The sequence below is a fragment of the Epinephelus lanceolatus genome, chromosome 14 (assembly GCF_041903045.1).
Source record: "Epinephelus lanceolatus isolate andai-2023 chromosome 14, ASM4190304v1, whole genome shotgun sequence".
Taxonomy (NCBI): domain Eukaryota; kingdom Metazoa; phylum Chordata; class Actinopteri; order Perciformes; family Serranidae; genus Epinephelus; species Epinephelus lanceolatus.
Window position 1 is genome coordinate 42,559,209 of NC_135747.1, and position 14,812 is coordinate 42,574,020.

Below are 14,812 nucleotides of genomic sequence, written 5' to 3' on the forward strand. Positions count from 1 at the left end.
TCAAGACCTGGTGCCTACATTTCCCACAATGCAACTTGACCACCTTCAGATTGTTTTCATTTCCAAACAGACTTCACACAGCTCCCTGTAGAGACACTCTTTATACACTTCTTTGTACACAGCTTTAGACTTCAGGACCTGTCAACAGACTTTAACATGTAAAATGATTCAGGCAGATCTGTGGGGAAATAAAATCTTTTCAAAATCTGACTCAATTATAAAAGTCATTAAAATATCTGTGAGTTTCAGCTCCTGGCTCATCTGGCTCACAGGATGTGGACTGTGTGTATGACGGCCTAACACATTGGAGGTGTGACGGGAAAAAAATGACATGCTCATCTGCGGATATTTTGCCTGAAAACTAACATACAAGCAACAATGTGACAACCACCTCTTCAGCAACCTACATGCTGTAAAATCTTTGTGGTGCATTAGCCATGGTAATGACAGAGCTCGCCGCCCCACCTGCAAATGTTCTGCAAAAACCAGTTCCCTCCTGACACTACAGGCATCGATGCTGCATCCTTGGTTTAGCACTGTCTAAGGCAATTGTGATTGGCTGAAAGAAGTACAAAAAAACAAAAAACTCTTTCTCCTCACGTCAGAGGTGTACTTGCTTTTTATCCACATGTTCACGTAGACAACCAGCGTCCTCATGAATGCATTTGTTCATGTACCTACGTTTGAACTACATATCACAGGAGGATACCACTAGAGGGCGCACCTGAGAACTTCGGTGATGCGTGATGTAAACAAACATGGCAACACTCGACATTATTAAACTGTTAGTTCTGAGATCACCAAATATCAAACCTTCATAATGACCTTGTGTGCAGTACGAAGTGTCTGTCGACAGCTTTACAGACGTCTGTTCTGACGGTGGTCTGTGGGGAAAATGCTTTTATTTGCTGCAACATGAAGAGTGGCCAGTTGGAAGCAAAGCTAAAGGCCTTTGCACACTGAGTCTGTTTTTTTAAATCTGTCTTCTGAAAAAAATCGTTAGACACAGAAACCTGTCACACTGATTCTGATGTGTTTTGTTGTTCAATTCATTGTGAAAATTTTCAGCATGTGACAAAATGAAAAGACACATTTCCTCCTTCGCCTTTCTCCACTGGAGCTACCTATCTGCCTTCACCACTCCCTCCCACAGCTGCATGAGGGGGCGGAGCTGTCCTTCCTCCCTGTCTCCATATTCTGTGTGCGGCCCACATCCTCTTCATCATCATCATCCACCTGGATATGACTATCTGACCTGCTGAACATGAGCTATCTGAGTTATGATTCTGAGCCCCGTTCCTCTGTCTCGTCTCAGCTGTGTCCCACCGCCACATTTTCTTCACTGATTCTTGGTCAAACGTCTCTGAAGGATCTGACGGAGGAAAAAATCGAACCTGTTCAGAAAATTTTTATGACAGACAAACGTTTCAGACTCAGTGTGCAAAGGCTTTAAGCTGGATTTCTGGTGCTCTGGTTCACAGAACATGATCGCTCTGCCTATATGTGACAGTGGGAACCTGATTGAAACTGTCCACAGGCTGCTTCTTTGCTTATTATTGGATGTATCTGTTGTGTAGTGATGGACGTCAGCTGTGGTTGTCTCTGTGTGCTCTGTGCCCCCCCCCCCTCATGTCTGTGTACTGTGTCAGCTGGCTGAACACTAATGGAATGCTGCTCCGTCCCTCCTTTGTCTTCTGCTTCGCCTTCCTCGCTTCCTCCATGTCTACGTCTCGCTCTTCTTCCTCCCTCCCCCTCCCCCTCTTCCTCTCTCTGTCTCTCTACCTCAGGTCTGACGCCTGCTCTGGCTTGCGCTCCTAGCAGAGAGGTGGCTGACTGTCTGGCTCTCATTCTGGCTACCATGATGCCTTTCTGCTCCCCTTGCAGCTCCGGGGCTCCCTCCCCAGGCTCCCTGCTGAGGCAGCTGCCCCACCAGGGGTGTAAAGGCCCGGGCACCGGCCCTCGGGGGCCACGCAGCCCCAGGAACCCCTCCGGACCCTCCAGCGAAGGAACCACCGAGAACGACTCGGAGGACTCGGAAACCTTCTGACCCCTCCGAACCGACTCTCTACCCTCCTACCTCCAGCTGTGCACCTGAACTTTTTACCTCCCCTCCAGGAGCGATGCAGTTTTTGGTTGGTGACATGCACTCTGGAGGGAGGAGGGTAGAGATTTGGTCGTGACGTAGCTTGGATGTTTCGTCTGTATCTTGTACAGAATCGGCCTCCTGTGTGACACCAGGCTGGAGACCCCGCAGCGCTTTTTTTCTTAGTGCCCTTTTTCCAAAAAACAATGAGCGGAGCAGCCGCACTGCCCCGGACTGACTACTGCAGCCGAGTAAGATGCTCCACGGTGATGAAGAATTTGATCCGGACCAGTTCTGGTTCGGGTCTGCATGCTTGTGTTGACTCACACCACGGTTTGTTCTTTCTACTCACGGGTGCTTAAATCCAAACCGACCTCGGTACTTCAGTCTCTGCATGGCACAGCAACTCGCCTTGGAGACTCGTTTTGTCTTAAAAAAAGAAGCCATTTTTAACTGTTTGTACAAAATGAAGTCAACCATGAAGACAGCTGAGTGTCCGTTTAACCTTTTTATGATTTTGGCTTGTTGTTGTACCAAATATTTGACTTCCACACGTAAATAATTAACATTTTTAACTGTTAACAACTGAAGCACAAATTTGGATTTTAGGTTTTGATGAACTGTCGCTGGAATGTCGAGGTTTAGTAGTTTAAATATTGTTCATGAAAACGAGGACACGACACACTGGGTACGTCCTGATTCCCTTATTTGGGCGAGGAGACGTCAGGGTGAATCCATGCGAGCAGTTTCTACCAGCAGCGACCAATTTTTTAATTAAAATTCTTATTTGTGTTTATTGATAATCTGTTTGTAAATTCATTTTTAAATAACTCAGATTATAATGACAGTGTCTTATAGAAATGATAAAGTAGCTTCAATGTTTTAGGTAAACTTAATATTTTGTAAATAAATTTTAAATCAAATTCTAGTTGAGTAGCGATCAGATGAGGGACTCAGGACGTACCCACTGACTGAACACAGGGTTTGTGCAGATGTGAACTGAGACTGAGATTTATGCATTTTATCCTGCGGCCTCTGTCGGCCTCCTGCACTGTTTAGACTCCATGTTCCTCCCCACCTGTCGACCTGAGGGCTGCACTGTGAAGTAAGATCAGCAGGTTAGAGAGTCGTGTTGAGTCTGAAGAGTCTTCCATGTTATGAAGATGGTCATGGTAACTTAATGCTGCAGACTGAAGCTGACTGGAGCCAGTTTTTGTTGAGCTTTGGATTTAAACTGGCTAAAAAAAAAAACATCTTTTTCTCATCAACTCCTCTGATAATAGCATCATTCTGTAATCAATAGTCGATCTATAAGCGATACAGATTCTCAGCTGAGGAAATGTTAATAGATGCAGACATGTTGAGCCAAAACATGACATTAGTAATGCCTCTGAAGTTGGGCTGTAAGCTAAGGCATCGACTAAAGTAACCAAGTACCAACTGGTATCAAAACATCTACCCGATACCTGCATTTGATCCGTTTTGTTCTGGAGGTCTGATCCTGGACCGACCCGACTCCCAGTTGGATCAGCAGACTTTCTGTTACTGCCATCTCTGAATGGTCAGTTCAACATCAAGCTAACACAGCAGCAGCGGCTAACATCCAAAACCAAGCTGTTACTTGGGCCTAACAACATCACACAAACATCTCTGTCGTTAGACCCATAAAAACAAATATAAATTGGGCCCAAAAACAGTTTCCCCATTGACTTACATTGTGAAAGAGACATCTGTGAAATGACTGGTGTCGCTATCAGGATTTGAGCCATTCGGTCTGGTAACATTTCTAAAGTCTGGAAGAGCCTGAAGAAGAAAGCCTTGGTTAACAGAGACCGTTGATAACCACCCTCTTGGTACCCGTTATCTCTTTTAGGGTTTGTCGAGCCAGCTGAGGCCCAGACAGCCTGACTGTGTTGAACTTGCTTCATAGTGCAGCCCTCAGATTAGCCACTGGTGACCTGTTCCCACCTGGGCAGCTTTGATGTCTGATCACGCAGCCCAGACTCTCCTTAAAGACCAAATTCCTGAAGCTCTGTTCGGCCTCCCTCAGTTGGTTGTGGTATTTATTATCTCTTACATGATGGTACAAATACTGCCAGCACTTACAATGTAAAGTAACACAGGGCCTTGACCACTCCCCTCCCCCTCCTCCCCTCTGTTGTCTACCTACCAGCTATGTGCCATTGTCTCTAATGTGTCCAGTGCCTTGATGTCCACTCATTTTTCTTTTACAACAAGTCCTTTGTTAGAAATATAATATTCCTGTAATTAAAGGATCAGCTCATTAAAATCACTGAACCCTGGAGGTACTGAGCTGTGCAGGTTTGTCCAGCTTTTCAGATATTTGCCTCAAATTTCTGCTACGACCAAAATAAAAAAAAATAATTTAGCTGCTTATTTTTTGTGCATTTTTGACTCTCTGTATTTTACCAGAATTTACTGACATGATCCTCCAGATATGATGTCAAGGCTCTGGGCAACGTCTGCTTCCTGAACAAGAGCGATGAATTTGCACCTGAAACGCTGCCAGAAAGCGGCAGGAAAAAAGTGTGGAGGAAACAAACAAAATAAGAGATGCCAAATAAACAAGGCGCTGATTCATACAGGACTGATATCATCACATGACGTCTGTGTTTGGATAAATATGGAACATAACTGACTTCAGAATTTTCACTTGACAAATAACAAACATAGCAGATTCGTATATAGTACTCACGTGCTGAAGTGAAGTGCAGAAACAGTCCTCATCCTGTTAAGTGATTTCCACCCTCGTACATACAGACAGATTAGCCTGGTTTACTCCAGGAGCCAAAAGCATGACAATATGTTGACTTTGGAAACTTGTCATCAACTTTCATGTTGTTGTTTTTATCAATAAATTTACTGATGGTGAAAATAATTACCAGGTGAATCAATGATCAAAGTGTTAATTAGCTGCAGCCCTATTGTTTGTGTCTTCAGTTAGCTCTGTGGAGAATCCAGATTAAGCAGGACGTTGTTTGTTTTGAGGCAGAAATCTTAAAATCTGGACAACTAAAACAAAAACTATCTGCACGACTCGACACCACAACATTCCAAGTGTCTGGGTTTTTGTTGCAGTTTTTTAGTGCACTGATCCTTTAATATTTTGAGCATAATGTGGTCGGTTATGTCACATTCAATGACAGAGTTTAGAGGAGTTTGCTCTGCGTGAGTTGACCATTATGCAGATGGGTTTTTTTTGTTGAAATAATGTCTCACTCCGATGTTTTCTCTCCTGAAGGCTGCTGATATTCTGTATTTTTATTGTCAACAAATCCCTCCGAAACAATCAATGTGTCTGTCTATTGATACTTTCTGTGGCTCTTGATTTCCAATGAAGACACAAATGTTTGAGTCAAAAAAACTTAGTTTGAATATATAAAAAAAAATGTTTTTATCATTTCTTAAAACAGCTTTTCAGTGTAGCTTTAGCTGTGGAGGCGCATTTCCACCAGTGTGATGAAAAAAAAAGATCCTGTGAGTCGTAGAGAGGAAATTTTCTCAGAATAATGACGGTATTTATTTGTTTTGAAATACTAACTCAATATTTTGACAAACTAACTCATTTTAACAAACTTTCTCATTTTGAAATACTTCATTTTTTGAGGTAAGTCGTTATTTTAAAATTGTGTCTCAAAATAATAAGAAATTAAATCATTTATTTGAGATACTAACTCAGACTGAAATAGTAACAACATTTTTCCAAGTTGCATCTCAAATAATGAGAAACTAACTCGATCAATAAAATAAGGAGATTCTACCTAATTATGAGAAAGTTTATTATTATTTTGAGACACTAACGTTTGTCATTGTGGTGACTCACAGGATCTTTTTTTATTTTTCTCATCACACTGGCAGAGAGGGTCTCCATACTTAGCAAACGTTACTCTCGGGAGCAATTAAATTTATTGGGGACTATTTTCAGCGGCGGATTAATCTACATTTGGTACTGAAGTGAGTATTTGTGGCATCAGGACAGTGTGTGGGATCAATTTTAAATAAACTACAATGCCGCAGTTAAACGTAATGAAGGAATGTGTTTTTAGCTCTATGGACGCAGACATCAGACTTGTTTTGTCTTTTCGCGGGATTTGTAAACAATAAGAACAAGAATATCTTCAGACTTGTCCTTTAAGTTGTGTGTGTGTGTGTGTGTGTGTGTGTGTGTGTGTGTGTGTGTGTGTGTGTGTGAGAGAGAGAGAGAGAGAGTGTTAGCTTTAGGTACTGATATGAAATTAAACTGCTTTTGTATATAATGTTGACGTAAAGCTTTGTATGAACTCTCCATCACAGATGATTTTTAAGTGACGTCTCCATCCTGAAGGTTTTTATTTGAGCTCCAGACTAAAAGTTGTGAATATTAATGATCTTATTTTAAACCCAGAACCCTGCTAGCTGCAGTTCGACTGAAATGGAGACGACTGATAAGCACACGTTGTTAACAAGCACACTGTTGTTCTGTCCCTGAGCTGAAGGTCCGCTGAGAGACTGAATCTGTCTGCCAGTATTATTATTATTATTATTGTTATTATTCTACCAGAGACGAGCTTCACCAGTCCTGACAATCGCTATCGTCATGTGTCTGATGATTTTCATACCAGTTCCTGATGCAGTACGACATGCTGAGGGCTGTTTGTCAGCTTCCCTTTGTTTTATATAAATTGTACAATTATAAAAAATCTGAAGTTACTGTTGTGCTGTTTTTATTTTCCATTTCATTCTCCACATTATAAAGAAAAATGTTTTTGTCTTGTGTTGCTTTGAAAATGAACGTTCTTGCTGCTGAAGCTGATGAGGAGGATTTTACCATTTCACTGTTCATTTGGAAATTAGATTATTATTATTAACTCTTTTAACAACCAACAGACTGAGAGAAAAAAGCCTTTTCATTAGGGGAAGGGAACTCACGCTCTGTATTATGGAAAATTAAATTGTATATGTATTTGTGGCGGGCGGCACGGTGGTGTGGTGGTTAGCACTGTCGCCTCACAGCAAGAGGGTTGCCGGTTCGATCCCGGGTGTGGGAGCCCTTCTGTGCGGCGTTTGCATGTTCTCCCCGTGTCAGCGTGGGTTCTCTCCGGGCACTCCGGCTTCCTCCCACAGTCCAAAGACATGCAGATTGGGGACTAGGTTAATTGATAACTCTAAATTGTCCGTAGGTGTGAATGTGAGCGTGAATATTTGTTTGTCTCTGGGATAGTCTGGCGGCCTGTCCAGGGTGAACCCTGCCTCTCGCCCGATGTCAGCTGGGATAGGCTCCAGCCCCCCCGCGACCCTCAAGAGGATGAAGCGGTTAGAAGATGAATGAATGAATGTATTTGTGGCAACATAGTGATCTCTGTAGGCGAGGACTTGCTCCCTATGTAGATATAAACAGCTCATTCTGAGGTAACAAGAACACGATTCTTATTTTCAGGTGATTATACACTAGAGAAAACTTTTGATATTACATTTCTGCCAAAATATGCTCCTAAATCCTGCACACTGGACCTTTAATCAAATTGAATTTTGTACATAAAAAGACAGAAAATAGTGAAAATGACGAGGTGATATCTTCAAATTCTTGTTTTGTTTGTTTAACAGTCCAAAATATTTAATTTAAACTGATTATAAAAACACAAAAGCAGCAAATCTTCACATTTCTTAAGTTTAAAACAGAAAATATTTGAAGTTTTTGCTCAATAAATGACTTAATATTTAAACTGATTATTGAAAGTGTTAATTAAATGCCACCTCTCTGGTCATATCATTAACCTATTATTTGACATGTGCTGCAGTGTCTTTATATCACATCTGATGTTTCTCATCTCTGCTTCATTTACTCCAAAAACAAACAAATAAAATCTTGAACAGATCAGAGTTAATAATCTTTTAATAGTTACATCTCTGTACATTTACAAACTTTAAATTACACAAATTAGTTTGTTTACCAAACTATAAACACAAGACTGAAACTTTTCAGCAGGTCCTCTTGAAACAGTTTGGACTCATGGCACCGATAAAAGAACGAAGCCTCTTTGGAAGAGGATAAATTATAAAGTGATAATACTGAAAAGATAAAAACTGGTCTAATCTGTCGCGTTAATGCTGCAGAGTGTCGCTGCTCCGGCGGAATGATTCTGTGCTGTGTACTCGTCTATTTACAGTCTGCACAAACATTTACAGAGTCCAGTGTGCTTGTGGTGAACTCACAGACTGAGCAGAGTGAGTACCTGTGGGTCTGTGTTTAAAATGCACTTGGACATGTCACACTGCTCAGCAGTTGATGCCCAGGCCAGTCCAGTGGTCAGGTACCATCAGGAAGTATTTGTCCATGGCCTCGCAGAATCGAGCTCTGTACAGCTCCGGAGAGACCACAGTGGGCATCTTCCCTGAAGGAGACGCAGACAACACGACGTCACAGACAGGAAACACTCACAAACTCAGAGTATCACAGTAGGGTCATGTGAATTCTCCATAATTATCACGTGATCGAGAGAACAAAAGTCGTTTTTTCTCAAAAATAAAGGTAATTTAACCCGTTGTCATAAGAAAACGAGCTGCGTTATGTCGAGATAATAAACTTTTGATCCTGAGATAATCACTTTAAAAAAACATTGCAAGCATGGTCTTTCTCAGCTTCAGCACAGAAATCTTCTTTCGTGTGATGAAGTCACAGATGTGAAATAATCAGGGACCTCTCAGTTTATTTGTTTTCAACAGGTGCAAAATGCCTCTAGCAACGCAACTTGTTACTCTGATCAACAACTAGTGCAAGACGAGGCAGTGCTTGGTCTGTTTTAAAGAAGGAACAATGTGGTGTCCTGGTCACAACCAGTGCACTAAAATATGTTTCTGAAAACATTTGAGGTGAGAGAATTGATCTTTGTTTCGTGAGCCCGGTGTGTTGGAGACTGGAGGCAGTTACAACCAATCAGAGTGAAATCTGTCATGTGTGATGCTCCTCTGTCCCCATATTGTGATGGGCCGGACCCGGGCCAGGTTAGTTGGAAATCTGTCTTAACTGGAGGGGGACAAACGCATCTGCCAGAGTAAATGAAACATGAGCTCGCAGAATAGTCTGGCTGTTACAAACCAAGATACGTACTGACTCTGAGAAAAATGAACAAATATGTTTCACTGTTTCCACAGTAGGGTTGGGTATGGGTTAAAAAATTACAATACCAGGACCCTTCAAGTTACCTGATACCAATAGAGTACTGATGAAGACTCACCTTGACCTCCCAGGATTCCAGTGGATTTGACGACCATCTCCAGTCTCTTGTCCCAGGTAAATGTCCTGATATAATCTGCAGGAAACAGCAGATGGAAAACTGTTACAGAGACGTCACCAGAAAAATGTTCAAAAACCACAAATATTAACAGGTGAAACAGAGTTACTACCCTCCTCCTCCTCTCACCTATGATCCCGACCACCAGCTGATCGGTGGTGTCGTCACGCCCCACCAGCAGCGAGTAGTCGATGATGAGGTGGCTGGATAGGAAGTAGGCGTCGCTGTGTATGGCGGCTCTCAGGATGGCCTTACAGTGGGAGCGGATGTACAGCGGGTTGTCGTGGATCAACTTCAGAAGGTTCTCGTCCAGAAGAACCACCTCACAGCTTTCCTTCCCCGAGTCCGTCTTCACGTTACGGTTCCTCAGAGAACCTTTGAGGTCAAACACCTGCAGGAGGAAGACCAAAGGTGTGTCGATGAGTTTGTGCACATGTACTGGTTATTTTGTAGAAATGTGTCACTGTCTTGATTTACTAAGAACAAATTTAATATTAATATTAATCTAAAATCATCAGATATCACAGTAAAACACTGACAGTTAACATTTCATTGCACTAAGAGTACTTTTACTTTTGATTCTTCACCACTGCCATGTTGTACTCTGTCGTACCTGCGCCATCTTGCGTCCATAGAAAAGATTCTCCATCACCAGCAGGTCCAGTTTCTTCTCTGTGTTGTTCTGGGAGTTCTTGTAACCAATCCTGTAAACACCCAGGATCTTCGCCAGCGCAGTCGGCCGCTGTGGGACAGAAAGTGGTTTGTTAATTATTTAAATTTAGTGAGTAAACCCCTGATAGAAACTTGTATGGTGCGTACTTTCTGCTGCACAGCTCCAGTGATGTAGGTGAAATAATGAGGTGCGAAGTCGAGGAAGGACTGAACCTCCAGTCTGGGCATCTGCTTCAGGATGAACCGGTCATCTGAGACACAGGAGGGGAGACAGTTCCTGTTATTATAATGTTTTGGTCTTTTTATGGGATTTGTTGACAATAATAAAAATATAGATTGACATAAGCAACTTTCTTTAAACTGCAAAAACCTCCTATAACCAATAAACCTGATCTTACAGCACAAACCTAGAAAATGAGACCACAAACCAACATACTACACTCTGTACTTATCAGGTCCTACTAATCCCAAATAGCTAAGTGATGCAGACCAAACAAAAGCTAGTACGGGCTGCAGTGACAGAAGTCACATTAATCTGTGATATATTAAATATCACAACCTTCTGTTGCATAGAACACAGCTCCAGATTTCCCTCCCCGAGCCTGCCAGTTGACACAGTGGGACAGCGAGCGCACAAAGTCCTCCTCGGTGCTCTCCATGATCTCCTCGCGCATCTTGTGGAACTCCTCGGCGTAGTAGATCCGACAGTAAAACTTGGCGTTGGCGTCTGAGAATTCTGCAAATGTGACAACAGATGAAATTTAATTTTTACTCCTCCACATCTCAGAGGAAAATATCTTTATTTAACTTTTACTCTTTTAACAGAGTACTTTAACAGTGTGATACTAGTACTGTAACTTCAGTAAAGAATCTGAATACTTCTTCTGGAGGATAAATAAATGTCAGAGGAAGAAATACTCACGTAGCTCGACGTGCGGATTCAGAGTCTGTTTCTTCTGTTTATCTGTCAGGTCTGCATCCTCTGCACAAAACAGTCATAGAAATGAATTATTTCACATGTAAATGCTTTTAAATTCTCAGGGAATGAAGTTGTCATGTGACGTGAACACTCACTGAGCGGGTCGGTCTCCAGGCTGATGCGGCTCTGCTGCGATGAAGCCGACTCACTGGGCCTGGCAGGGCTGCTCTTCGCACGACTCTCCCCAGCGCTGAGGAAGAAACAAGAAAATATGTCAGCTCTTCTGTGCATTCTTAACACATGATTATTTCTTCAGTTGAACAGTTGAAAGTTTTTTTTAATAGTGAAATTAATAAAGCTTCAACTTCTGCATGACAACGTTTACATGGCCAAAACATTTTAATCCTTCCTGCTTTGTTGAATGTGTTTTTCCTATTTATTTACAGACAGCTAAAAGTTAACTAAAATCTCTGCAAAACATCTTGTGAATCTGTCCTGATATATTTCAATCTAATAACGTATTTGCACAACTCCTGACAGCTGTGAAAGAAATACTTTTAGTGTCCTTAAGTTAAAGTAGCAACACTGCTCTTTAAAAATATTCGGGCAATGTAAAACTCTTGGATTTAAGATTTGACTTGTGAAGAAAGTATCAACAGCAACATGTACTTTAAGTATTAAAGTAAAAGTAATTATTGGGTAGATGGGTCCCTTTCAAACAGTTGTATCATATTATTATGATGCTTAAACATGTCACCAGCATTTTAATGTTGCAGTTGGTGAAAGTGGAGCACTTCTTTGCTACTTTAGGTACAGCTGGCGACTTTAATCTGAAGCAGAGCATCATATTTTATAAACTAATTATGTTTTATTTGTAAAGTTTTAATCAGTAAAGTAACTAAAGCTGGCAGATATATGTAGCAGAGTAAAAAGTACAGTATTTCCCTCTGAGATATAATGGAGTAGATGTATAATGTAATGTCAAATTAAGAATGCTCAAATAAAGGTGCGTAAAAAGTTCAGAACTTGAGTAAATGTATTTAGTTTCCATCATTTGTTCCTGAGAGTTTCAAACACCACCTCAAAGTTCAACATGAATCCTTCGTACCTGGAGACCTGTGGAGTTTCCTCTCCGCCTGTGTTTGACGCCTTGGACAGATCATCCAGCGCCGTTTTATACTCCTTACAGCTGGAAGGCAACATGTGACACATTTACCGTAAGATTTACTACTATCCCCAGGCTATTATTTGCTTACATCACTAAACTAAACAGGCCTATATTTGGGACAGGCCTTTAATTCCTTTCACACAACACTGTTCAAAGATCAAGAAATACCATCAAACTGTTTATGTAAACTAGTGTGAATATTACTTGTATAAAAATTACACAATAACACAAACGACACCAATAAAAGTCTTTCATGATGTGTTTATCGTGCTAGTTGACTCCGTATTAGAGACAGGATATACTGTGCAGCCTCACCTGAGAGCGAAGGCGATGATGGAGCTCGGCTCTCTCTCACACACTGCGATGGGAACTCGCTCATGTTCGTACATCAGGTAGTGTTTGTCCGGGTCGCTGTCGACACAGATCACATGACAGTCAGAGACAAACCAGTGAAGCTTGTAATAACTGTGTGTGCAGCCTCCTCCAGCGTCACTTACAAAGGGAAGGGGATGGGGTTGTAGCTGTTTCCAGGCAGGAAGTTGGCGAGGATGGCTTTCATGGTGGACTTCTCCTTCACCTGGCTGTCAGTAGAGCCCAGCAGGTGTCCGTCAAACACGTCTGATGACAGGCAAACGCAGAGTTTAGACACATCACACAGATACTGCAGAGGTGTGTGTGTGTGTGTGTGTGTGTGTGTGTGTGTGTGTGTACCTTCAGGGATGCTCAGAGAGTCCTGCTCAGTGAAGGAGGGACCAGGTGTGAACGGTTCTGTTCCTGGCTCGGCAGGTGACGGCAGCATGGAGGAGGAGGAGGAAGTGGTGGAGGGCAGCGTGCAGAGGTGACGGTCCTCTGTCAGTGAAAACACATCAGCTCATCAACACTTGTTCTTCACTCAGTCACAATCAACCAGGAGTCAGGTCTGAGACAGGTAACTCACCTTTGTCACCGTTCTGCACCACAGGAGACGGGTTACGAGGAGACGAGTCCAGAGTGCTCTGTTACATAAATGAAAACAGGTGAGATTCATCATCCTGAATCAAAACTGAATGAGTTGAGGTCACAGCAAACCAGATGTGTTTACATCCACGTCAGTAACTTGTTCACTGCTTCATCTAATGATTAATTTAGGTATCAGTTAATCTGCTGAGTATTTTCTCAATGACCTGATAAATCGCAGTGTCCTGCAGCTGTCCTGTTTTGTCTGACCGACAGCCCAAACCCCCAAAATATTAAATTTACGTCACTGTGAGACCAAGAAAAGCAGCAAAGTCTCACATTTGAGAACCTGAACTGTCACATTTTTGCTTGAAAAGTGACTAATTAATCGTAAATGTCGTTGCAGCTCTAAACTTGGTGACTGTCTGCACATGCAGATCAGATTTCCAGCGTTCCCACGGCCTGATTTTGGAGCCATTACTTTCATTTTGTTTTTTATTTTGTGGCAGACTGTATGGATATGAACAGAGAGCAAGAGGAGAGAAAGCGGTGTGACCTGCAGCAAAGAACTCTGATCCGAATTTAGTCCGACTTGAGGTTTAATCATTTTAAATTTGAAGATGTATCGCTATGTGTAATTGTCTTCTCTTTTGTTCTGATGTTCTGCTGTCATAGTAATATTTCCTCCGTCTGTCCTGCACATCTGCACGTGTAGAAACCAACACACGCCCAAGAACTTGGCTTTCTCCAGGTGAAATTTGGCTGAGAAAAAAAACACCTTCTCTAAAACCCCATTAGAAGAAACTCCTGGATGACATGCTACTGAAGAATTCAAGTGACTAGAGGAATGCTGACTCAGTGACCAAGTCACTTATTGTGATGTAAACGTGATGGATGAAGTTACCGACCTTGCTGTCGTCAGCGGTGGTCTGTCTGTGTCTGCCCGGGCTGGGAGGGACAGACAGACGCTTCCTGCCTTTCTCCTGTTGGAACAAGTCCTGCAGCCTGAGAGGGAGAGAGGCAACAGAGGGATGACTACAGAGGAGATGAGGAGTCCAAGTGACTCTCAGATATACTACAATAAAATACAAATCAGATTTACAACGACAGCTTAAATACAGCTAAGAAAAACGTATGCCGTATGTACAAGTAGCAGCAGCAGCAGCAGTAGTAGTAGAAGAAGAAGGAGAAGGAGGAGGAGGAGGAGGAGGAGGAGGAGGAGGGGGACAATCTCCATCGTCACCTTGGAGAAGTCATGTTTGTTTTTCCACCGATTTTATTTTCTTGTTTTTCTTTATTTTGTTAAAATAAGACAGATCTTTGTGTTATTAATATTTATTGTTGTTATTATTATTTTATCATATTTATCTATCTATTATTATTCATCCAGAGGGACACTGTTGTGCAGATATTGAATAAAAAAGTAGGAAAGAGTGCAAATATAAATATGAAATATAAATAAGGTTCAAATCCAAAATATACACAATGTGAAAAATATATATATATAAATACTGATAAATAACATCCATTGTAAGAGGTCCTTGTTGACTCTGACCTGCTGTTCCAGGACTGTAACATCTCACACAGACTCTGTTTCTTCATCACCAGCGACTCCAGAACCGCCTGAACCTGCTGAGGAGAATCCACACCGCAGGCTTGTAGTCGCACCTGAAGCTTCTCGATCCAGCTCCGCAGCTCCGCCTCCTCCATCTACACACACACACATACACACACACGATGAG

The 14,812-nt window shown here is 42.0% G+C and overlaps 2 protein-coding genes across 5 annotated transcripts in view; one reads left to right on the forward strand and one right to left on the reverse strand.

Annotated features, from left to right (window-relative positions):
- Window positions 1–6,794, forward strand: part of ankrd44 (ankyrin repeat domain 44) — a 44,921-nt gene extending 38,127 nt beyond the window's left edge. Inside the window, exon 28 of one of the 2 annotated variants that reach the window (XM_033617291.2) lies at window positions 1,788–6,794. In XM_033617291.2, the coding sequence (XP_033473182.1) occupies window positions 1,788–2,047 (260 nt within the window). In that variant the 3' untranslated portion in view covers window positions 2,048–6,794. The remainder of the gene's footprint in view (window positions 1–1,787) is intronic. The other variant, XM_078174740.1, reaches the window with a different exon arrangement.
- Window positions 6,795–7,947: 1,153 nt separating this feature from the next.
- The window catches only part of pikfyve (phosphoinositide kinase, FYVE finger containing), a 33,434-nt gene continuing 26,569 nt past the window's right edge, over window positions 7,948–14,812 (reverse strand). For all 3 annotated transcript variants that reach the window (XM_078174735.1, XM_033617526.2, XM_033617524.2), the window contains 15 exons: window positions 14,626–14,780; window positions 13,979–14,075; window positions 13,072–13,129; window positions 12,846–12,983; window positions 12,632–12,752; window positions 12,450–12,545; window positions 12,075–12,155; window positions 11,122–11,216; window positions 10,970–11,029; window positions 10,607–10,783; window positions 10,195–10,298; window positions 9,989–10,117; window positions 9,505–9,766; window positions 9,319–9,393; window positions 7,948–8,475 (listed from right to left, as the gene is read on the reverse strand). In XM_078174735.1, the coding sequence (XP_078030861.1) occupies window positions 8,360–8,475; window positions 9,319–9,393; window positions 9,505–9,766; window positions 9,989–10,117; window positions 10,195–10,298; window positions 10,607–10,783; window positions 10,970–11,029; window positions 11,122–11,216; window positions 12,075–12,155; window positions 12,450–12,545; window positions 12,632–12,752; window positions 12,846–12,983; window positions 13,072–13,129; window positions 13,979–14,075; window positions 14,626–14,780 (1,764 nt within the window). In that variant the 3' untranslated portion in view covers window positions 7,948–8,359. The remainder of the gene's footprint in view (window positions 8,476–9,318; window positions 9,394–9,504; window positions 9,767–9,988; window positions 10,118–10,194; window positions 10,299–10,606; window positions 10,784–10,969; window positions 11,030–11,121; window positions 11,217–12,074; window positions 12,156–12,449; window positions 12,546–12,631; window positions 12,753–12,845; window positions 12,984–13,071; window positions 13,130–13,978; window positions 14,076–14,625; window positions 14,781–14,812) is intronic.